This window comes from Lygodium microphyllum, chromosome 26 (assembly GCF_053477565.2).
Source record: "Lygodium microphyllum isolate KBCC chromosome 26, Lygodium_microphyllum_v1.1.10, whole genome shotgun sequence".
Lineage (NCBI taxonomy): Eukaryota > Viridiplantae > Streptophyta > Polypodiopsida > Schizaeales > Lygodiaceae > Lygodium > Lygodium microphyllum.
In genome coordinates, this window is record NC_141160.1 from 115,901,897 (window position 1) to 115,926,696 (window position 24,800).

Below are 24,800 nucleotides of genomic sequence, written 5' to 3' on the forward strand. Positions count from 1 at the left end.
CATACTCAATTATCTCGCAAGTATAGACAGCAATTTTCATCCAAGTAACATTGAAACTGTTTAACTAGATCGTGCATTACATGAAATACTAAGAGAAATTCCAAAAAGCCTCCTATTCATGAGTCTTAAGCTTTCCATGATTTAGCCCTTTGGCAAAGAGCTTCCTCAACCCATGCTTCTTCCACAACTAGGTGTAACATCGAAAATAGTAGTGCCAATATGCAAATAATTTTAAAAGTAAAAGATTATATACTACATATGCAAATTTGTAGTGGCGATTACATACTACAGCAGCAAGGTAAAAGTAACCCTAGATCAATATGTTTATGTCATCTCTCACAAGGCATTTATTAAACTCTAGTTTCCTTTGTCGGGGGTTCAATAGATTACGTTTCAATACACCAACCAATTGTGTTATTTTCTGTAAACATGGCTTCATGAAATCTAGTTGGCCAAGAATGTCTTGCTTTATTTCTTACATGTTATAATTTTCTGTAGTAAAGTTTTCAAGCTATTGCAAATCAATAGTGAATCAGATAGCTTGGTATTTTTTGGACACACTCAAGCATAATTTTCAAATGAAGAGATGATTTCAAACCTAATCAGTTATATTGGTTAAGCCCACCCATGAGAAGGTAATCTTTACAAGATCGCATCTCTGGACAAATTGTCCCAAGCATAATAAGCACATGACCAATATAACTACCAGGCTTGATGTGCTCCACACATCAAGAGCTGGGTCCTCCATTAACTGCACCACCTCACCTTCAGCAACCAGCAATAGAGGCCTTCCAACCCAACTCACCATCCTCTTGGTGCACTGCAGTTCAATAGTCAATTTACAGTACACCTCTTTCCTATTCCCAAGTTGCCAAAGAACAGCCTGTGACCTGACGTTTTTGCAAGGCCCATGCATTAAAAATCACTTGCTATTAAGTTGTTTCAGCCTGTATCTTCCTTGCAAAAGCTTGAAAGGTCTCTAAAGCACGGTGGAACTGATTTCCCTGTATGGACAAACGTACAACATAAGTTTCATCTAATAGAATTCAGAAATTCCTTTGCAGTCTTATAGAAAAGAGAACTCTCTAATATTTTGACAGCAACATTAATCAGTTCACCTGCCAATACATGTGCTGGCAATCTGAGCACTGCCAAAACAGAAGACGTTCTGTTATAGCATACTCAGGAATTACTTGCTTCTTTAATGCTGAAGCAACAGCTTCCTCAGGAGTAAGCGGTTTTGGTATAAAGTTCCCATTGCATTTTGTACATCTTGAGAGAAGATTTTCCTCTGATATTGTTAAGTTAAAAGCCTTCACCACCTGAATTTTTCCAAGCAACTAGGTTAATGAATGTAGTCCTCTACTTCAAATAATACATAAATGAATGGAATAAGAGTCCATCCAGATCTATAAATATTAAGGCACAGTTCTTCTGTTGGCTCGCACAAGTAATCAATGTAGCCAACCATCTTGTTGAACATAGCTAACTTTTATTAGAGTACAATCCTCTACCATGCAACTCTCAATCCAGAGCACCTGCAAACTGGGTTGGTTTGAGCCCTGAATGACTACTCCAGTCCAATCAGCAAAACACTACCAGATGGCTGAGGTGCCACAAGATATAGACAATGGGGATATTGGGTGCCCTAGTGCAGTAGAGGTCAGGGGAGCTTCTGTATTTGCAGTTTGGTAAGAGTTTCTTTCTTTTGTCTTTTTTGTTGCTTGGATGAGAGAAAAAGCTAGGTGATATGCAATTTGGTTAGGGTTGTCTCTATATGTAGTACGGACTGATCCGTATGGTACGGTACATATTAGTATGCTTTTGTATGAAAAGATATGGCAATTTTGGCCACACCAGGCCAGAGAGAATATTGTATGTGCGTATGAGTTATTACAAATCCTAGTTGACCTCTCCAGAAAATCTTTCAAAGGTTAGGGACCAAGTTTAGTAAGAATGGGCAGCTTCAATGTGTTGAGAAACCAAGTCATCCAATACATTTTCCCCTCCATTCCTATTTCGGTTTCCATTTACAACCCCCAAAAGGTCTTTTGAGCACCGCTTGAGAGAGTTGGGGCGCCACCCAAGAGACTTCAATGAGCACCACCCAAGACAGCCTGTGCCTATATCCTCTCCACTACCATTCACACCCCACGAGAAGGGTATTACAGTTCATGGCTTTGGTATCCATCTCCACCTGGCAGCCATCATCATCATCATTTGGAGTCTTCATCAAGGCTGTGTTCTTCAATCCAAGAGGCTTCTCTTCTTCAAATGTCAACCCTCCATACCTGGTGCCACCATCTGCCTTGCATTTGGATCACCCTTCCATCAGGCGTCAGGCATACTACATCTAGCGACATCATCTCGCTGCATTTGGCAGTCTGGTGGCCCATTCTCCATCTGGTGACCATCCTCATCAAGCATTAGCTGTCTGGCTACGTTTTGCGGTCTAGATGTCTTCCCGGTATCAAAATCAACTCTGGCAAGCACCTGCTATCCCAAGAGGCTGTGTTTTGCAATTCCTACTCCATCTGGGGTCAGATTCCTTCATTTGGCAGGTCGTCCTGTCCTTCTTCACCCTCCAGAGCACAGGCATTAGTTGATGATCTTCTTCCTGAACTCTGACAGCACCAAAGGACTATGTTCCACTCCCTCGACAATTATCCCTCATCTTAAGCATTGTCTTCTATACCCTACCGTTCGGAGGACTACGTTTCGCTCCCTCTACAAGGAAAATTCCCTTCAAGCATTGCCACCTGATTAGACAAGACTGTGCAGTCATCTTCAAAGCTTCGGTTCCGTTGTGTCAACTTGATTCACTTAGCATGATTCAATCATCCATCATCATCATCATCATCTTCTTCTTCTTCTGTGTTTTCTCTAAGTTTCTTCTTCTCTCAATGTTTGTTGTACACTCTGTGTTTCTCCCCACAAATCCTATGGTTTCTTTGATATGGTATGAGTGCATAACATCCTGCCACACTATTTTGACACTCTAGATGGTGATATTCTTGAGGATGAGGTGGAGGCAGCCTTTGCCCATCTTCATAATGGAAAGAGCCAAAAAGAGCCATGATTGGATGGCCTACCAAATGAGATTCCTCTTACACTACAATAGCACCAAGTTTGCAGAATGGGTCTGATGCCACCTAATTTGAAAATGGTAATGCCTTAGATTGTTGTCAAAGGTCCTTGCTCCCGAGACTTTGAAACAATGAAGGCCTATATTTTCTTTTTTTTCCTAGAGAATATGAGATCTTTTCCAATATACTTGCAAATAGGCTCAGCTTATACACCAACGCAATATGATTTTATAAAGGGCAAGAATATCATGCATAATATCTTGAATGCTCACTCGGAGATTGATTATGCTAAAGCCTCTAATCAAGCGCTTTGCATAATTGAGTTGAATATTGAAAAATCTTTTGACCATGTTAGTTGGTCCTTTCTTCACTCAATTGATGTATACTATGACCTTAGTCCTAAAATGGCATGCTCATTGGTATGATCAGCTCTAAGGATCATGTACACATAGCGCTTGATAGGGATGCCACATGGTATCTAAAGAAATTGCTCACTTGCTCCCTTAGACAGGAATGTCCCTTTATCCCTTTGTTGTTTGCTTTGATGATTCATTCAATGGTCTCTTTCCTAGACACCCTTGTGGTTGATCGTGAACACATTGATCTAACTCTTTCTAATGGGCCCAAGCTACTTGGGCAATCTCATGTTTCTCAAGGCTGAGAAATCCAACATAGAAACCTTTAGGGCTAGTTTTAACACATGCATCTCAAAGAAGACTAGTTGGTAGTAATCTGCCAGATATCCTATTTGGATAAATTGGTACAGCCCATCTTTCATGCTATGGAAGAAGCAAGAAACCTATCCCTGCCAAGTATAGGTCTCTAGGTAGCATGTCAATACACCATAGCTATCATGTAAACTGAAGTAACATTTACAAGGAAACATAAGTAGGAGTTGTGACCATCTATAAATTATAGAATATAAACGTTGGGATTCAGGGGCACGATTGCTAGCACACGTAAGCCCAAAAGTGATTGGAATTGAAAGAAAACACTCTGTAAGTGCTCCCAACTCCAGCAAAATACTAAAGGATTGGAGGGTTCACTTCTGTTTGCAGCATGCCAGCCTTTAAGGTCAAAAAATCCCTCATATTTATAGCGCTTCTCCCTTCCTTGAGTATAGCTACAAAATGATGATAGGTCTGAGGTGTCTAGCTCCTAGTTGAGAGCCGATTTGAGGGCTATTCTCAGCCCAGTGTGTTGATGACAATACCAAGGTTGACATCGGCAGCTTTATGTGGTGTTTAATCACTGCAATTGATCTTGACAATTTGCATCCGGTATAATTGTGAGATGGGAACAGCCTAATTGGTGATGATTTGAGCTGCATAGTGACCTAAAGACAGCACTCAAAACAAGGTAGGATAGTAACCATGATAATTTTTATATTGACTATTCTAGTTACTATTATAGATAGTACAATTCTAACTAATGCTTATATGACTATCATAGCTAGAGTTACTATAGCTGCCGTTATCAGCACTAATATATACTTAGTTACATTGCTCATTCTTGGCTTTTATGGTTTAGTGCTACTATTACAAGTGTGAATGAAGGTAATGTCATTGTGTAACTACCAATGTTATAGGTATTGTCATGGTCACCATTATTATTGCTACAAGGAATACTCCATGTATTGGTACTAGCTTTTAGAGTTATGGCCTCAATTAACTCAAGTTAACAAGAATATTGCAAAGCCAAACTCAATAACTCAAGTCCTTAGGAATATCAAAAAATCAATAAGCAAGGTCTAGTATCATTTTTCTATTGTGAAAACTGGGGTACATCACAATACAAAACGATTATTTAAAGCATGTGTAAATACAAATGTTAAATACGGGTTCACATGGAGACATGGGCAAGCAAAGTCTTGTCATAAATGGCCCCCCCCCAAAGACACCTCTTCTATGGAGATTGGCAGGTTAGTTATGGGATAGAGGGCAAAGGGTCTCCCATTCCACAACATCTCTTGGAGGAGGATTAAAGTCATACATCTCCAAGGGAAGTCATGGAGATTGGACCCACACACAATGGTCAAACATCCATGAGTAGCACCTTTAGATCTAGGAGGGAAAGCCTATGGATGAGGTGGATTGGAATCCAAGAGAGTGGCTCTAACTTGCTTCACCAATTGCCCAAAATCCAATGAGTTTCTTTGCCTGCATAGAAGCAATCGGCAAATACATCCTGCTGCAAGATGGCATGGATTGGGACTCATCACACAATGAGCATTGGGCAGAGTATCACATCATGGATGCTTCCACAATAGCTTTGGAGACCTTTATGGTACAAGTGGTGGCCAAGGAGGATCTTCTACTTTCTATGGCTTGTGGCACATGGGGATCAAGTAGTTTGTAGTTGGCCAATCCAAATTGAGTAAGATATAGCATGCAAGCGCTGCCCACAACAATGCCTAGAAATGTTAAAGTGCTACCTATATCATGTAAGAGCAGCAAAACTAATGTAGAGAGGTATCTACTAGTTACTCTGTCAACTTTCAAGCAATGCCTCGCCTAGGGTGTATCTCTTGGGGAGCCATTTGCTAGCAGTCAGTTAATTTGAGACACCACTTATTGTCAAGCCGAGGTGCAGAATACAATCTTCATCATCAAGACTGATTCATGTGTCGTGGTAGGCGTGCATGCTACTCCATGGTAGGCATGGAGGCTTTGCCATTGTTAGGACCGAGGTATTAGAGCCTATTGTCTCGCCATCAAAGCTATGAAAGCTCTTTGGGAGCCTCACAAGGTGGCAAATCTAGAAGGTCTGTTGCTTGGTAATTTTCACCGGTGAGTCTCTCAATATATGCCACTTTGGCAAAGCTCTAGTTCTCCATCATCCGCTCCCTTTGCAGCCACTCCAAGTAGCTACAAGGCAATTATGGACACTAATGGGAGCTTTGACAACAATTTCTTCACACTTGGGTGGCCATGGTCTCTTCTTTCCTTTACCAAATGGACACCTTGGTCGTGCTATTTTCTTCGACCATAGTTTCTATCCCCTATCCCCCTTAGAGCATCTTGAGAGGCTTGTACGTATGAGTGGATTTGAATTTGTAGACAGCTCCAATTAAATTGTTGAGCATTATATTTGTATTTTCTTCTAAGTAAGAAAACTAGCCACAACTTTTTTCCCCCACACACAGGAAAAAAAAATTCGAGGGTTTCTATTGGATTGTGAACCTCCTTTGCTGGTTTGCTGAGATCGAGATGATGAAGGAGATTATCTACGAGACCAATCCAAATGATTGTGCAAGCGCCGGGCACTCTTGTTCTTGTCCACACAAGTCTGATGAGGACCAGGACTATTGATATTGGCTTAAGATACTCTAATTATAGTCACCCTCCATAAACCTTCACACATTAAAACAATGTTGCATTTTGTTTTCAAAGAGAGAAACCAACACCTGTGAAATTTAAGATTTGGAGATATCAATTGTTGATGCCATTGTTGATGAGAATATAGAGAAGACTAGGTTTCTAAAGATAGAGGTAAGGATAGGGTTTGACAGGAAAAAAAACAGAGACTAAGGTAAGATGAAACTAACACCACATGAACTGCTCTTAGGCTTAAAGATCAACCTTAAAGGTTCAAATAATCTTATCTTGGATAACGAGTAGTAGCAAATGTGACAGGTAGGATGTTAGCAACAGACAAATTTCAATGTCGACATGGATGTTGGGGAGGCAGGAGTTGATAGCAGGCAGTAGATAAATTCGAATGTTGACATCTCCAGAGTTAGTTAGAGGAAAGAGACTGAGTAATGGGAGAGTTGATCACAATGAGAGAAGATTATGTCAGGTTGGAGCAGTCACACATTAGACTATTGAAGGCATGAAGTTTTGGAGATGATTGCAAAAACAGTAGATGTAGGGCGTACTCTTTTTCCTCTTCTAACACATCAGTCAGCCAATGTGGCTAGCTAAGCAAGCAAAGTTGCAGGAAGATACGAACATGGGTAGGATGAACAGAACACACATGGAGGGTGATAAACACTAACATTCTTTACAGTAGTCATAGCATCAGGGACAGCAGTCATGGTTGTTTTGCATGCATCACCAGCAGTCTTTCTCCTCTTCTATATAGCATGCCACAACAAATGGGTTGCTCTCTCTCTTCTAATTGAGAAGATCTATGCTGTACAGCATCTTACAATGCTGTGTGCAGCACTTGCTCTCACTTGAGGGCATTGGAGTTGTTAGCAGCGGTCTTCATTTTTCTGCAAGTGCTTTTTGAGGGGTTTACACAGACATTGATGTTTTCCTAGCAGATGTAGTCAATTCAGGGGTCCATATGTCACAGTTAGTGAGAGAAACTGGTGGCTTAGTGAGCAAGCAGTTCTGGACCAATTTATGAGAGCAAGTACAGAAAGACAAGTTGCTGGTTAGAGAATGCTAGTGGCTGAAACTTAAGATCCAAAGGCAAACAGAGGTTCTTCATATCCAGTTGGAACAGCTCTCGTAATCTCTAACAAATACCATAGGGGGTGCCAAGTTTTGGGCCAATCTGTATCTTTGTCTCTGAGTAGGATCAATCTAGCTCCCACCTGTGTGCACTTTATTTGAATTGTGAGTAGGTTAATTAATGCCCTTTAGTATTTACATCTATTAAGGCTAGTTTCATGGTTCCATTGCCAAGGATATTGCCAACTTCTTAAAAGGAGGTGAGCATGTGGTTGGCTCTGGTGCAAAGCACATAGATCAAATTTCAGCAATACAGTTCAGCACAATTTACAGATGTCACAGAGAGATGATTTGTGTGAGGATCTGATGTCACAGCATGTTGATGCTTTGGATGATCTGAATCTCATAAGCTGGAGAAGACTAAAGTTGATGAGGATTAATTATTTGGAGCACAGTTGATTAGTGCAGTTGACAGGTTTGCTCAACTCTTTGATGCATCTATGCCTATTGCTCAGCTTACGAAGAGTCCTAAATTTGTAGAATTAATGGATCCTTGCTTGAAGACTAGATGACAAAAAATTGAGTTGTGTCAAGGAGCTAAAAGTTATTCAAGGACAGTCCAAAGGTCTTGTACAGGATAATGGATGGCCATCTGCTATGCCTACTATAAAGGGTGCTCTGTAAAATTCTACATCAAGGCATTGATTGGAATGCAAAAAGAATCAATTTGCAGCAAGTAAATCATGGACAGCAAGTTATGCCAAAGCATTCTCTGCATCCATAATACTTTGGGGGTGGTTCAGTAGTTCAGGCTCTGCAGCTGATATACCAGCTAAACAAGGTTTGTCTAAGCTGCAATCCACAGTGTTATGTATGGTAACGTTGGCATGCAGCCAATTTTTCACAGTGAAATGCATGGTAATGAGCAGGGCACTGCACATAGGCAAGATGTGCTAGTGACTGGGGCTGGTTTGGTAATTCATACACCTGTTGGTAATGCTAGTAATGCAAAATTTTGCCAGCCATGAGTGTATGATAACCTGACACCCAAAGGCAAGGTCAAGGACTATAAAGAGGGTGGACAATTACTGAAGTTTGAGACTTTTTGAAGGATGCAGGATAAGTTAAAAGCTCTTGCACTTCTTCAACAATTTGAAGTAGCTTATTATGGTGGAAGCTGCATTGAGCCTTCCACAGTGCAAAAGGCAACAATCTCTCTACAAGGGAATGCTATACAATGCTCGCAATATCTTTTGGTTCATGGCCAAGTACACAATTGGGTTTAGGCAGGTATTCTCATCTATGTAGCTCCCAACTGCTTGCTCTAACTGAGATGCATCTTCTAAAGGCTTTGGGAAGGCAATGCCCAAATCCCAATAATAGTAGGGAATATGTTGAAGATCCATGGCTGCCCACAGTGAAGAAGAATGTTACCACTCCCTCACAGCATCAATGGACCAGGAAAACTAGATGAGAGGGATTTGATGGAGATTGCTTCAGACAAGCCTATTGAGACATCAAATGTTAACTCTTGCGCTCTCAAAACTATGCCTTGGAGGGCAGGAGGTTGTACTTCTGATGGAGATGGCTGTGTGGCAGGTTTGCGACAACAGTATAGCAAGTCCAAAGCACTTGCAAGGAAGCCAAGGGGCTAGAACTATGCATCAGCTGAAGGGCTGAAGCAATTGAAGCAAGCCCCCATAGCTGCATTTAAGGGTTGGAACAGCAGCATGGCACATCTAGGGAAGCTGAGGGCAATCAGGATACTGACAATAAAAGTTGGCTGATGTGGGGATGAAAGTGATCTGTCCCGTGGTCCCCTTTTTACAGAACTTTTTGAGCTAGTATTCTTACCAAAACTTCTGTTTCAGTATAATCTCAATTTAATTGAATTTCCTTCTTGGGCTGGTACAAAATAATTTAGAATTGGTTTTAACCTAATTTTCACCAACTTAACAACATGCAAAATCGTCTAAATCTTGACCACTTGGCAGCCCTCCATATTTTTCCAGGAGCACCACCTCTCCATGAATGGACTTTGTATTGCAGGTTTATGGGAAGAGGGGAAGGTCATGAATTTAGTCAAGGACCAAATATATAAGCTAAGAGAACACACGATACCATGAAAAACTGCAGACTCTTCTGGTGACCTTTTTTATTCCTTTTTAAGTCATTTCTACGCTTCTATTGGATTGTAGCTATGGTCTTATCCATGCCTCCCGTTTTGCAAATTTACCTTCTCTTGTCTCTGACTTTGTTACTATGTCATAGTTTCTACATTCTAAGATCAACAAATCATAAGTTTGCAAAGAGTGCCTTGCCCTCTTGTTTTCGATCAAAGGTAAACATATGAATGGTCAATCTGTTGTTGTTGTAGAAGTTTACAAATAAACCATTATCAATCCTATTTTCAATCAACGATAATCATATAGATGGTATATAAATAAATCACTATCAATCCTGTTTTCAACCAACAGTTAACATATAGATGGTCAATCTATTGTTATGGTAGAAGTTTACAAACAAAATATAATTTAACAATGCCAAACATGACAAAAAATGTCTATGTTTAAGGCCCACAATCAATAGCTAGAGTTAAAGAATCCTAAAATTCTCAATTGTTGGACCACAAGTACTTAACCATAGCCATCTAAAGCATCTCAATTTTGACCAATACTACATTTGGCCCACATTCCCACCAAATCTGTGGTATGAAATGCAGAAAAGATAATCAACTAATCAATTAAACTTGGTGAACATGAAATACTCCTTAAAACTCCACATTCAAGCCTTGCTATTCAGCATTTTTCAACACAGTTGTACTGCATGAATCTAGCTTTTAGAGCATCCCACCTTGTAACACTGAAAATTGATTGCTTTCTGAGTTGCTTGCAGTTGGGATAATATGATGCTATGGAAATAAGCTTCATTTGATAGGTGCATAAAAACCACAGAGTGAAAAACGTTAAAAAGTCTCACACCTCTGCTAGCTGATCTTGTTTGGCAAGGCTTTGAACACGGTATGCAAGATTCTGAGGAATAAGACGAGTTCGCAAAAGTTTGAGGTCTCTGGTCAAAAGCACTCTGCCTTCTTTTTCTGCCAGCTCAACTAGTTTTCTGGCATGCATGGCAGAAACATATTACTAGTGGCTTCATAGATAAGACTGGACTTATTGTGTATAAACCCTCTTACAACCAAAACAACCACGAAAAGATTCACCCTACCTTGGATCAGACTTTTTTACATGAGGACAGAGGGTATCAATGCCTACGTTTCGGAGTTGCTTTGCCAATCCTTCAACCTGTTACCAAAACAAAACTATTAACTCTCTCTCTTATTTTTTGGTAATAGGTAATTGTATTCATTATGAAAAAGGTACATTAACTCTCTCTCTCTCTCTCTCTCTCTCTCTCTCTCTCTCGTAAAAGGTCTCTCTCTCTCTCTCTCTCTTTCTCTCTCTCTCTCTCTCTCGTAATCGGTAACTATATTAATTACAAAAAAAGTACAAAGTATCATGATTACAAAATGCAGGTTGGCTCTAGGCCATCATGTATCAACCAAATACAACAGATTCAGCAAATGCGAGAAGACGAGAGTACAAAAGGCACCCTAGGACTAGACAGACACAAAGAATCACAAGCTTTGACAGGATTTGGTTGCATGGGCTTGGGCCTTGGCTGCCAATGTTTCCAATACACCATCTTCAAAGAAATCCTCCAGCACCGCAAGGGATTGGACCTCTAGTGTTAAGTCTGTGAGGAAGATGGCACATTGGCTGGGTGGGAGGAAGAGCCTGGATACCTGTGATCCCATGGAGTGATGACTCTACTAGCAACATCAAAAGCCAACTGAGCTAGAGGGTCATGGGCACATGGCAATGATCAGGATGATTGCTGATGTTGTTGTTGGTATTTGGGGGGTAGTGGTTCCTTCACAACAGCAAGGACTGGAAGTGGTAGGTGCATCTGAGGATTTGTCTCAACGACGCGAATAATTGTAGAGGGAGTCTTGTGAAGAAGAAGGGTCAGCAAGTACTGTGGGGACAAAATTCTCCTTTGAAAGGGAGCGACGGATCGAAGGTTGGACTCCAGAGCTATAGCGGGAGAGCAAGAGCAAGAAAGGGAGAGACTAGAAATGGGAAGTCCAACCATCACAATGTGTGACCGGGCCTTCCTTTATTCAAACTGTCACTAAAAGAATAAAGAATAAAGTGACGGTGACGGGCGCCCGCCACCTGCAGTGTGCAGTGGCGATAACTGTCAGTGTAGTAATACACGGGCGGCTAGGCAAAGGCGCCTTTACCCCCAACAACCTCCCACTTAAAGGCGAATCTGCCCCAGTGAGGAGTGAAAAGAAAAAGAAAAAAGACAGTACAACATGTACACATGTACAAAAGGATGAGGAAAGACGTCATCTCATCCCACGCCCATCAACCTCCTAAGGAAGGCAAAGCGCTTTGTAGAGAGGCTTTTCGTGAGCAGATCTGCAGGATTCTGGTCAGTCGAGATCTTGACAAGATCAACAGACTTGTCATCAACGACCCCACGTATGAAGTGATACCTCACCTCAATGTGTTTCGTCTTCGCATGGAAGACCGGATTCTTGGCTAACCGAATAGCACTCGTGGAATCCGAATGCAGTGTAGGGATAGCATCAATACCAAGGTCAGCAACTAAATGACCCAACCAAATGGCCTCCTTGCAAGCCTCAGTGGCTGCAACATACTTGGCCTCTGTAGTAGAAAGGACCATGCATTTCTGCACCCTGGACATCCAAGAAATAGCACCTCCAGCATAGGTGAATACATAGCCGGAAGTGGATTTCCTACTATCTGCATGTCCTACATAATCAGAGCCGGTGTACCCCACGACTCCTGTATCCTGGCTGCCATAGCATATGCACATATCTGCAGTGCCCCTCAGGTACCTCATGATACCCTTCATGGCATCCCAATGCTTCTTGCTAGGTGTAGCCATATAGCGTGCCACAACACCAACTGCAAAGGTAATATCTGGACGAGTGGCTATCATGGCATACATAAGACTGCCCACTGCGGATGCATAGGGAATCTTCGCCATCTCGGCCCTCTGCTCATCTGTCTGCGGACAATCAGCCTATGATACCTTCACATAAGAAGGCAATGGACAGCCAATAGGCTTTACGTCCTGCATGCGGAAGCACTCAAGGACTTTGTGAATATACTCTCTCTGTGACAAGTAGAGGAGTCCATGATGCCTGTCGCGTCTAATGCGCATACCAAGTATGTGAGCGGCCTGTCCCAAATCTTTCATCTCAAAGCTCTTCTTGAGCTGAGCCTTAAGAGCATCTAGCTCATCATGAGCTTTCCCTGCTATCAGCATATCATCCATATAGAGAACCAAAATCAATAAAGAACCATCACGGACTTTCTTCGTGTAAAGACACGGATCCATAGTACTCTTGCTGTAGCCCTGTGACTGCATAAAGGCATCAAACTTATGATTCCACTCCCTAGGTGCCTGTTCAAGCCATAAAGACTTTTCTTCAACTTCCACACTAGGTGCTCCCTGCCAGGTTCTGCAAAGCCCTTAGACTGCTCCATATAAATCTCATCATGCAAGTCCCCATGTAAGAAAGCTGTCTTGATATCCATTTGGTATAAATCCAAGTCAAGCTGAGCAGCCAAAACCAAGACTAAGCGTAGGGTGGTCATCTTAACCACAAGAGAAAAGACCTCATCAAAGTCCACACCATGCTCCTGCTTAAAACCCTTTACTACCAATCTAGCCTTGTATGCCGGCTTGGGGTGTCCAGGGGTACTTTTCAACTTGTACACCCGCTTGCATAGCAAAGCCTTCTTGCCCGTAGACAAGGAAACCAAATCCCAAGTGTCATTCTTATACAAGGAGTCTATCTCAGACTGCATAGCCATCTCCCAGGAGTAATTGTCACCCCTGCACATAGCCTCATCATAGGTGAAAGGCTCTCTTGCATTTGTAACCAAGGCAAAATGCATCGAGGGCTGAAATCTATCAGGTGGACGTTTATCTCTAGTAGACCGTCTCACGGCAGGCTTTGCTGCCTGCCCAACTGCTTGTCCAACACCCTGACCATGAGCATCTGCTGCAGCTATAGGCTGTCCAACTGGTTGTGCGGGAGCTCTCGGCTCCTCCTGAAATATGACCCTACGGATCTCAACAACTCCCTCAGGCTGCCTATGCATTTTGTCTTCATGGAAGACTACATCATGATTGCGGATGGCTTTCCGCGCCTGCGGATCCCAGAGACGATAACCCATCTCATCTGCATCCCCATAACCAAGGAAAATGCATTTGACACTCTTGGGATCCAGCTTACTTCTCTTGTCCCTGGGCACATGGCAAATGCCTCACATCCAAAGACACGGCAATACACATAAGAGGGAGGTTTTCTAGTCCATACCTCCTCTGCAACCTAGAAATCCAAACCACTAGAGGGTGATCTGTTTATGATATGCACAGTTGTACTAACTGCCTCAACCCAAAAGCTCTATGGTAGGCCTGCATGGCTAAGCATACTGCGTACACGCTCCTGGATGATTCTATTCATCCGCTCAGCCAAACCATTCGGGGGGGGGGGGGGGGGGTAGGGGACGGTCAACTGACGCTTAATACCCCTCTCATCACATAACTGCTCAAAAGCATGTGAGACATACTCACCCCCATTATCTGTCCTTAGACATTTTAGCCTATACCCAAACTAGTTCTCAACCAATGCAAGCCATTTCTGAAACACAGCCAAGACATCGGATTTTAGCTTAATGGGATAAGCCCAAACTTTCCGTGAAAAATCATCTATGAACGTAACAAAATACTTTGCACCACCCATAGACTAACAAGGCATGGGCCCACAAACATCCGAATGTACCAATGCCAAGGGCTCACTCATGCGTGGCCTACCAGACTTCTTATACGTAGATCTAGTCTGCTTGCCATAAAGACAATGCTCACATGAATCAAAACATGCATAATCAAGGGCCGGTAAGTACTGCAAACCAGAAAGCATTTTCATTCCCTTCAAAGACATATGGCCCAAACGGGCATGCCAAAGAGATACATGTGGGATAGAACCCACAGACAAAACATGATCAAGGGAAAAAGCTGATACAATCAAGGGGTAGAGACTGCCAACCTTGGCACCTCTCGCAATCACAAGTCTACCACGAGTGATCTTCCATGCAGAGTCTCCAAAACATACATGATATCTTGCGTCATTGAGCTGTCCAGTTGACATGAGACTGCGTGTCAAAGCAGGTACATGACGTACATCCTGCATAACAAAAATGCTGCCAGAAGGAAACTGCAACCTAACATCACCAATGCCCACAATATCAAGAGAGCTGTCATCACCGAAGTGCACAGAACCCGAAACCGTACGGTATGAACGAAACCACTCTCGGCAAGGTGTCACATGAAAGGATGCACCTGAGTCCAAGAGCCAACACTGTGCATACATAGAGTGTATCTCTATCATCTACGAAGCACTAGAAAAAGCTACTAGGATAACATTGATCATCATCATCAACATTCTCAGGCTGCATAACATTGATCTCTTCAATTTTAACACTGGACTTTGCAGGCACTATGCTGCGATCAAAAGACTTATCCTACACTTTGTCTTTTCCCTTATCTTTGCACCTTTCATTGCGCAATTCATGGCATTATGGCCTAATATGGCCCTTTTTCCCACAATGGTAACAAGTAACATCTGCATTCCTGCCACAGGATTCGCTACGTGACTTCCCACGAGACTTGGACCGAGATTTCTGAGAATCCCGTCCACGGCCACTACCACTGCCATGCTTTCCATATCCATCATTCCTGTCTCTAACTATCATAGCATGCGACATATGAGAGCCATCCAAATTCTTACGATTAATCTCTTCCTACAGAAGAGCACTCTCAACATCAGACAATTTCAAGGTAACAACAGAGGCACATAATGCAGTGCGGAATACATCCCATGACTCATTAAGAGTATCAAGCAAGAAAAGAGGAGTGACATCTTCTGCAAAAGTGATATCCTGCGAACTCAAGTTCTTGAGTATAGCATGGAACTGGCTCAAGTGAGCAGACATGATCACATTGTCCTTCATGCGCAGATCCATAAGCGAACTCAAGTTCTTGAGTATAGCATGGAACTGGCTCAAGTGAGCAAACATGGTCACATTCTCCTTCATGCGCAGATCCATAAGCTGCTTCAGCCAATACATCTGACTCATTGGACTTTTCTTGTCATAGAGATTTTTGATCTTTTCCCACAACTGCCATGCACTCTGTTCTTCCTCCAAGACATTATAGTGAACCTGTTCTGTGAGAGAATACAATAGTGGACTTGCATAACTCATCAAGCTCAAGCCATTCCTCATCTAACATAGTTACAGGCGGATACCCACTTAACCTCAAAGGTTTGATCTGCGATTTCTACACCACCACCTGCCAAATCTGGCTCTTCCAATAAGAGTAATTCGTACCATCAAGCTTAGTAATGTTAAAAATAGCATGATCAGTGGACGAACTCACCATAATGCAAGCTGGAAGACTGTAGACAACTCAAAACTGTTTGCTGTTTACTGCAGAAAATGACCAAAAAATTACCAAAATCAAGGAAAAATGGCGAAGAAAGTGGAACCAAAGCTGCTGCCCACCAAATATTAGTAAAAGTACATCATTTCAGAGTGTTTCAGCATGAAAAATCCATGTCAGTCCATACATATATGCTTGCTGTAATAAATTCCAGATTTCAGTAAAAGAGAGCTAACAGTGCCAAAATCGAATCCCAAGGCAATCAGATACTGCCAAGACCAAAGCCGGCATCATGCGGACATAGCATAAGCATATGACGGTCGATAAGCATGAATCCAACACCCAAGTATGTCATACAAACATCTGCCAGTGAGTAGGCACACCCCCCAGGAAACGGGGCAAAGTATTCCTGCCACTACCAAAACTTGACACAAGTAGGTGTCAGTTCACAATGATACGGATCCAAAACTGAGACTTAGCTCATAAGCATACAGTGAACCAAGACATATAATATATCATCCCAAAAGGAAAGAAGTCCCAAAGTCTCAAGTGTCTGTAACTGCTCAATAGCATGTAACGGCTCAATGCATAAAAGTACCACTTGCTCAATGTCTAATAAGCATTCAAGAATGCTCCCACTGGCATAAAAGCCGTATGTACGAGCTCAAGAGCTCAAGCCAAGGCAAGACACAATGCCAATGACATAAGTCCAAGACAATACATCAATAGTACATCCCGAACATGTAGACGGTAGAGCATCCGTATGTAGCATCCATAAGCATGTAAGACATCAAATACATCCCAAGATACAACTCTCGCAAGCCAATAAATAGCTCAAGTAAGCTCCGAGAATCCAAGGTCAAGCCAAGACCAAGCTCCAATAGCAATAGGCTCCAAACAATGTAACTAGCATGTAGTAATGGCATAGGCTAAGCATGTCAAGACCGGTCAGACAAAAGCATCAGACATACGCAACATACATGCCATAAGTACATCCAAGACGGAGCATCCAAATGCTTTGCAAAGCGAGCTCAAACTCAACCAACGATCCCGAATCAAAACCAAGATCTATGTCGAGCTCCAAGTGTCAATACATCACCATATATGTCCGAAATATAGCCCGAAAAGCATAGGCATAAGTATACATGAGTAAAATGACTTCAATCCAACTGTGTACAGCAGTGATTTACTATTCAAAACTGAGAATTTCAGCACCAAAATCAGCTCCAAATGGTTGCCAAACAATAGGCATACATTCCCCTAACATCCGGGCATCAAACGGAACCAACCGGACATTAAATGACAATGCCAAACAAGCTATAGCATCAAATATCAGTGTAACACTGTCATAAACTGCCTGTGGACTATTATGACAGTCCCAAAACAGTGTTAAATCAGTCCAAATGCTATGCCAACACATCAACCATCAAAACCAAGCATCAAAGCATGTTCATATGCTTGAAATGGAGCCTTTCGAAGTGCCAATGGAGGGGGAGAGCTGCTGTTGTGACTGTCAATGCTGAAGACACATATGGGAGGGCTGCGTGATTCCGCCAACTATAAATGCTGATCCTAGGGCTGCAAAAAATGGTGGCCAAGCTTTGGAGGGGTCCAATTAAAGCCAAGGAAGGCCTCAAATAAGCTCCAATAAGTCTTGTTCAAAGGCAAGTGAGATATGAAGCAAGGGAGCTTCAATGGTGGTTGCCCCAATCTTGTTTACAGCCTGTGAGACCGAGAACTGAAATAAACCCTAAAGAAAATGATCAAATACCTCTGATGTAATGCCCTGAAGGTGCCCAAAAATGTTGGGAAGGTGCTCGGGAAGCCGGGGAGTGACGGGAGCTCGAAGGAGTCGGATATGGCTGCTGGGAAGGAAACCTAATGCAAGTAAGGAGTCGATGGGATGCTAAGAATGCCACGAACCAAGCTCAAGAGTCGAAAAGCAAAGCTCTAATACCAGTTGAAAGGGAGCGACGGATCGAAGGTTGAACTCGAGAGCTATGGCGGGAGAGCAATAGCAAAAAAGGAAGAGACTAGAAATGGGAACTCCAACAGTCACAATGTGTGACCAGGCCTTCCCTTATTCAAACTGTCACTAAAAGAATAAAGAATAAAGTGACGGTGACGGGCGCCCGCCACCTGCAGTGTGCAATGGCGGTGACTGTCAGTGTAGTAATACACGGGCGGCTAGGCAGAGGCGCCTTTACCCCCAACATCCTTTGCCTTTCCTTTATCACGTCGAGCTTCAAAAGTAACAGTAATCAGCCCAAGCCTTGCCATTTGCTGTTTTGCCTTCCCATGAAACAAGCCTTGAAGCAGCCAGCAATTCAGCTTGTAAAGAATTAGCCTATAACCAATCGGCTGATGGATGCCACAAAGACTTCGCAAGTACCACTATCCACGAATGGACCCAAGTGAGTCCATAGTACGATAAATTTAAGATAAACAAGCTGATCAGCATTAATAACATGCCATAACGAGGCTAAGATCCATATATTACCATGCAATATGCTTTTATCTTCAAGAAAGAATCTTGCAATAGCAACCCAAGACTGCTGTCCAACACAGATAAACAAAATCAAAGTTCAATGAAGGGCAATCGTGTGTCTCTCCACATCTAAAATAGCTCCATTCCCCATTCTTTTCAAAGTACAGATATGATTCAAAGAGATCCAAGAGATGCTCCATTGAGTAGAGTCCTTCCAGAGCATGAAGTGAGCAAACTAGGTGATCTCCCACAAACTCGACTATGACCAAGGAAGTAGTGGCAAATAATAGGAAATCGTGGGCACCATGATTGTCTAAGCCACTTTAAGGTGTACATGAAAAGGCCATGCCAGTGATTTCCAATGTTCAAACTTGTCAACAATATGTGCGGAGATCCATTCAAGCAGCTTCTTGGACAAACCACTTGCCGCCAAGGAATAGCCCAAATGTCTCAAACTAATGCCCTTAGTTACCACCTCTCCTTGCCAACCCAAAGTATGCAGGTCTTATTTTGTGCAACTAATAAGAGCTGACTTGGGAGTATTAATATGAAGCCCCAAAGCAAGTGCAAATAGGTGCAAATACTTTCTTCAATCTGTTAGCAATGATCTTAGAGAAGATTTTATACAAGGATCCCATGACAAAATGGGCCTCCACAAATTCAAAGTTTGGGAGTAAGGAACCTTCGAAATCAATCAAAGCACTGCAATCTTGCAATATGGAGGCACACAACCCAATCTCTGAACATGCCAACAAAGTGAAGCCACTAAATCCATAAGCTGGTCAACATACACTAAAAACAGTTCATTAGGGAAGCCATCCCAACAAGGGCTTTTCCTAGGTGGCAGATGGGAGAACACCTCCGCGATCTCTGCATCAATAAATATCCACCTCCATGAAATTGCCCATTGAGGCTTCATCTGCTTACGCAACGTGTCTAAAATATAATGACAGACCATGAAAGCATTAAAGAAAGGAATTTGTGGATGAAAGCAAAGAATAAAAGAGCTTACTTTTTTGCCTACCGTGATCTAAGGCTTGTTCACCACACAATTGATGAAGATTGTTGCTTCAAGCTTGCAAAAACAATGACATCTTAGGCTCGTCAAATACAAGATCAAGGCATTACTCCAGCATTTTCAGGTGGTTCCTAGGCTAACTCAAAATACTAGATTTGGACAGAAATGAGATGGGATATCAAGTCATCTCCCTAGATCAATATCAGCTGCAATAACCTAGTGCCTCATTTTGCCTCCTCCATATATATTGGGGTCACTGTGCTTTTTTCTTGCATTGGACAAGACTCAGCTCTTTGACTATTTGGATAGCTCACAATAAATACCTTTTATTCTTATTTGACAAATTTTTTGTTAAAGACCTTTAAATTATTCTTAAAAACCTTTAGATGATTGTGATTAACTTTGGGTTGTTAAAAACTTTTAGATGATCGTCATTAAATTTGCAGAGAAATCGGCGACAACTACAATTTCTTTACTTGTTTTATTTCTGGGATTTGCGAGAGTCCCTTATACTGAGAGATCTTCTCCAAACACCTGCCTGAAATTTCCATCAAGCTAGCCCTCCAGTGCATTCAGGTCTGTGGCACATAGACACACATAAACCTCATAATACCCAACCTTCTTTCATAATTAAGTGTGGCTCATCCACTTCATTTAGCTTCATCAAGTTTGTGACACGCTAGCACCTAATGCAGCCCTTAAAAAGGACTAGAGCAAGCAATGCATCGCAAATAGCCATGTTTCAGTTGAAAGGACTGATACAGTGCATGTTAAGTAAACCAGAACCAAATCACCAAGCCCAATAAATAAATACATCATCAATTTCCCTCCTCTAGTCTCAGATAATCACAGCATAAACTTTACCATAACATCACATAAAAATTTCGGGGAACCATCACCACCACACAATGGATCCCAAGGAGGAGGGCCAATCCAATTGTGAGTTTCGAGTTGTCTCTTAATGCCTGCATGCTCTCTCCCTCGGCGAGTTTTTGGCTTCCGCTTGATGGTTTTGGAGCTGCCATCTCTATTTGCTAGTAGTCTCTCACCAAACCTTCTCGCAATTAGCACATGGCAAGAAAATGTTTCAGTTATATCGCCCTCCAGTGTAGCTCGAACCATTCTTGCTGCTGTGCCCCTGTGTGCATGAACTACACCACCACAAAATGGATCCCTTTCCAAATGTACCGAATCCCTTGTAAGCAACTCTGCAATGCCTTTGGTCACATTTGTCCAAAGGTTATCCGCATGGAAAAATTTATTACCTGAAATTGCCACACAGGCAGCATGAATTAGTACACAACGAGAAGAGGATAGAGATGAACAAGAAACAGGAGAGTTATAAAGGATTGTGAAAGACTAAATATAAACGAGGTGTTATATTCTTTCCATAACCTAATATTTGTTTTAAAGAGTACAGACATAAACTATAACTTCTGACAGCCTTGTGATAAAGGCATAAGAAGTCTGGACAATAGAAAGCTTGAAATCTATAAATACACCTTTAGCTTTCAAAGAGGATGCCTCCATTTCAAGCATATCATAGATAACTAGAAGACAGTGCACATCTGCTGCAGCATAGACTTTCTGTTCCACAGTTAATGGCCTCTGCTCCCAATTGCTACATTGTAAATCCTGCATTTCCATTAGAAGGGAGCTTAAAAGTGTTGGCAGCAATCATTTCTATGTGAAAAGTTGCAATAAATTGTGCTAGTACTGTTCAGTAATCTACCAAGTTCACAGATCAGCTTTTGGGTAGCCGTACTGACAGCAAATGGCAACATCAGAGAATCCAATTGCTTGTGAATGTTGTGACAGATCAATTGTACTCCAAGAGAAGACAGATTGCTGGGATGAAATGGTACACAAACTGAAGATGCTGATGCAAAAATATGTTCTTTACGCTTTCAATGAAGAATTCCAGCAAAGTAGACAGACAGGAAATAAACAAGTCCCTACCATTACACACAAACTGAAATTTTACCATCGTTGGTGAACACATAAAGAAATTATCGCTAATGGCAATGATCGCATTCTTTATTGGCGAAATTCCCTCACTTGAGGCTTTCATGAGGTTCACCCCACGGAAGCTTCTTGCAAGCAAGAACTTTTGGAGCTTTCTGCTCTTGTTATGGGAGATAAATGGTGCATGTTTTGCAGTGGTCTCCAAACAAAATTATCAAAGTTTGATTCGCCATCATTTTCTGGTCTAGGTGAAGGCTGTTAGTTTTCCGAGATTGGTTAGTTTTGTGGAACAGGTGATTTGTCCACCTCCTCCAACTAGCAATCGGAACAGATTTTGCATTCTATGAGATACAAAGAAACCCACTCCTCCCTCTGTAACTGTGGAGGTGGAGGATGTTCAGTTGAGGGAGATATATTTTGATTTGAAATGGGGAGTGTTTGCAGGAACTTTCTTTGCATGTCATAAATTGCACCAAACTTATTGTTCATCCACCTGTTACTATAGGTAAGATACAAAAGCGTCCAGCTAATAAAACTCAAGACAAGGTTATAGAATCAATCAATCAAACACAATGTTGCAGCCAGGAAGTGTTGTAAAGGCAAAAGATAAATGAAAAGAAGAAAGTGAAAGATCAAGAAGGCACACATCAAGATTAATGACAACCACCTAAAAAGGTTATGGTGTTAAGACAAAGGCCTCTACAATGTTGAAACTGGGATGCAATTTCTCCAACTCTAGGTCAAACTTCTGCTTCTACTGGCATTCCTAACTAAGTTGGGGATTGATGTGCTTAAGAAAGGATTGCTCGACTTGGATATGATTGAGATAGGTCAGCCTAGTGGACATAACAATCGGCATGATATAGATCCATGGCAAACGTTTGATGAATTTCCGATCCTCCTTGTACATAAGTAAAACGTTTGCACCAATAAACTGTGTCATTTCTAATATACAAGGCCTCTATAATACAAATAAATGGAAGCCGTTCACGCATTATGTGCATATGCATCCTAAGGTGATACCTCTACAAGAGCATAACCACTATAGCTTGGCTGGGCACCATGGTTTCTTTGCTTGCTACGACATATTCTATGGTGAATCTAAACAGTTCTCACATGTTTTCATTTAGTCAGACATGATTTGCAGCCAGAAGTGGTATATAATGACTAGCATGGTTGATGGTTGGTGATACAATGTATGTTGCAGGGAGGAATATATAGATTGTGGCAGTTTATGCTCAACAATCATCTAGAATTCACATACAAATGTGGGAATCCATTGCACAATATCTTTGACTATAGGACGAGTTTCTATGTGGTGATTTCAAAAAATTTTGCAAATGATTAGAACCAACAACGTGCTCAAATCAAGGAGAAGGTAATGTAACAGGTATACCTATAGACATAGGTCTACCTCTAGAGCCTCCTCTATGGACATTTACATACTCATACTGATCGTGGTCTCCTAGGTGACTCACATCCAAATCCTACACACCAGAAGGAGCAAAGGATAGGGTTTTCTTCATATGAATCAAAAGGGTTAAATGAATCTAACACTAGGTTTGGTTGTAATAAAGACGAGCTGTCTCAAATGTTCCCCGAATGGAGAGGTAGCCAGCCTCACCAACTAACTCTAACTAGTGTGCACTTCTTTTGACAATGGAGAGTCTAAAGGAGAAAGTGTAGTCGGGTCATATTCTCTGCAAGTGCTTTGTGAATTCTGAATTTGACATACACTCTATACCTATAGCAGATGAGCGAGATGATGCATAGTGTCCTCGTTGAGACCATAATGCCTCCTCAAGGCCTCTAGTAAAGACGAAACATGAGAAGACATCATAGCTTCCCAAGAGTAAGGTGTGTCAACTATTGTGAGTTGGTTACATGTTGCTTGTGTATCTCATACAAACCAAGCCTCCATAATAGCTAGGATACTCTTCAATAGAGTATCAAATCTGATAGCATGTGAGAATATGCTAGGGTTTGCACTTAGAAAACACAAAATATACAAACATGACTAAAATACAATAACCATCATGGGGACATGTATTTTTAATGCTTAGCTTTGGCATCATTAACTTGTACACATGTGAAGAGCAAGTCAACTATGTCATATTGACATCCTAAGTACCCCAAGTGATTAGTGGGTGACACTTGCAAAAGTTGCATAAAGTTATGTTGGATAGATACTTGTGGGTGCCTGGTGTTAGTTTGGGCCATTGAAATGTCCAATGGTGACATTCAAGGACGAGGCATTAATTAATAACTTAACGCTAGTCCAAGGCCAATTAATGTTGACATAATTAAATGTCCCATGGGTTAAGCACATTAATTGTGAATGGACACTAGCCAATTCTTGGATAGAGACAAAGGAATGTTGAGCTAAAAGCTTCGCTTAAACAGCCCCAAAACATGCTTAATTAAGAAGGAAACCTTGTTTATTTAAAAAGAAATGCATTCCTAGAGAGTGTATGTATCCCATAAGCACAAACCCACTTGGGAGGGCCCAAACTTTCTATAAATAGGTCTGCTACCCTCCATTCAGCCTTAATCTCGTTTTTGCAAATTTCAAGTATTTCAACTTGCTGCCCACACCTCGGACATAGAGGACATCGCGGTCCAAGCTGACCATTGCTGTCTACAATAGTCTGGCGCCTATTTCCAACCTACCAAACATTGTTTGGAGCTGATTTCAGCATGTTGACTGTTGCTGCTGATTTTTCCTGCGTTTTTAGTCTCTCTCTCTCCTACAGCCTACATTTGTTGTTTTCTCTCTTGCAGCCAACGTTTTTAGTCTTTCTCTCTCCTTACCTATGTTTTTAGTCTTTATCTCTCCTACACTACCTTCTATATTAGATTCAGCCTTCCTTGGCTGCATTTGCTAGTGTTTGACATCCAGAGGCTGCCTTGCTGCGATTCGGAATCCATTCGGAGTACGACACACTCTCTGGCTCATTACCCCTGCCTTGATCCTTGAGATACAAAAGTTCGAGGTATAATATTCATTCACTACATAATGTGTTTGCTAAATGAGCATTGTATATTCAATAGTCATATCATTTCATACATTCTCTATGTTCATTGTCTCTAAGTTACCCTAACCCTAACTATCTTCTTCTATTGCTTTGTCATACGATGTTGTGTGTTTCTATGTTAGGGTATTTCTTCACAAGGAATAATAAATCAATGCTCAAAATAACTATGAGAAGGTTGCCAGGGGAAAAAAGAGGCTGTCACTTGTCAAAATTACCTGTGTAAGTTGAGAGAAGGCTGTTTGGGGGCTGACTAAGGATGAT

The 24,800-nt window shown here is 41.7% G+C and overlaps 1 protein-coding gene across 1 annotated transcript in view; it reads right to left on the minus strand.

Annotated features, from left to right (window-relative positions):
* Positions 1–391: 391 nt before the first annotated feature.
* Positions 392–24,800, minus strand: part of LOC148013721 (3'-5' exonuclease domain-containing protein) — a 37,317-nt gene continuing 12,908 nt past the window's right edge. The window contains exons 3-8 of the mRNA XM_087668626.1: positions 21,042–21,174; positions 20,404–20,804; positions 10,715–10,791; positions 10,471–10,606; positions 1,119–1,322; positions 392–1,004 (exon numbers count right to left, since the gene is read on the minus strand). Coding sequence (XP_087524752.1) covers positions 933–1,004; positions 1,119–1,322; positions 10,471–10,606; positions 10,715–10,791; positions 20,404–20,804; positions 21,042–21,174 — 1,023 coding nt within the window. The 3' untranslated portion in view covers positions 392–932. The remainder of the gene's footprint in view (positions 1,005–1,118; positions 1,323–10,470; positions 10,607–10,714; positions 10,792–20,403; positions 20,805–21,041; positions 21,175–24,800) is intronic.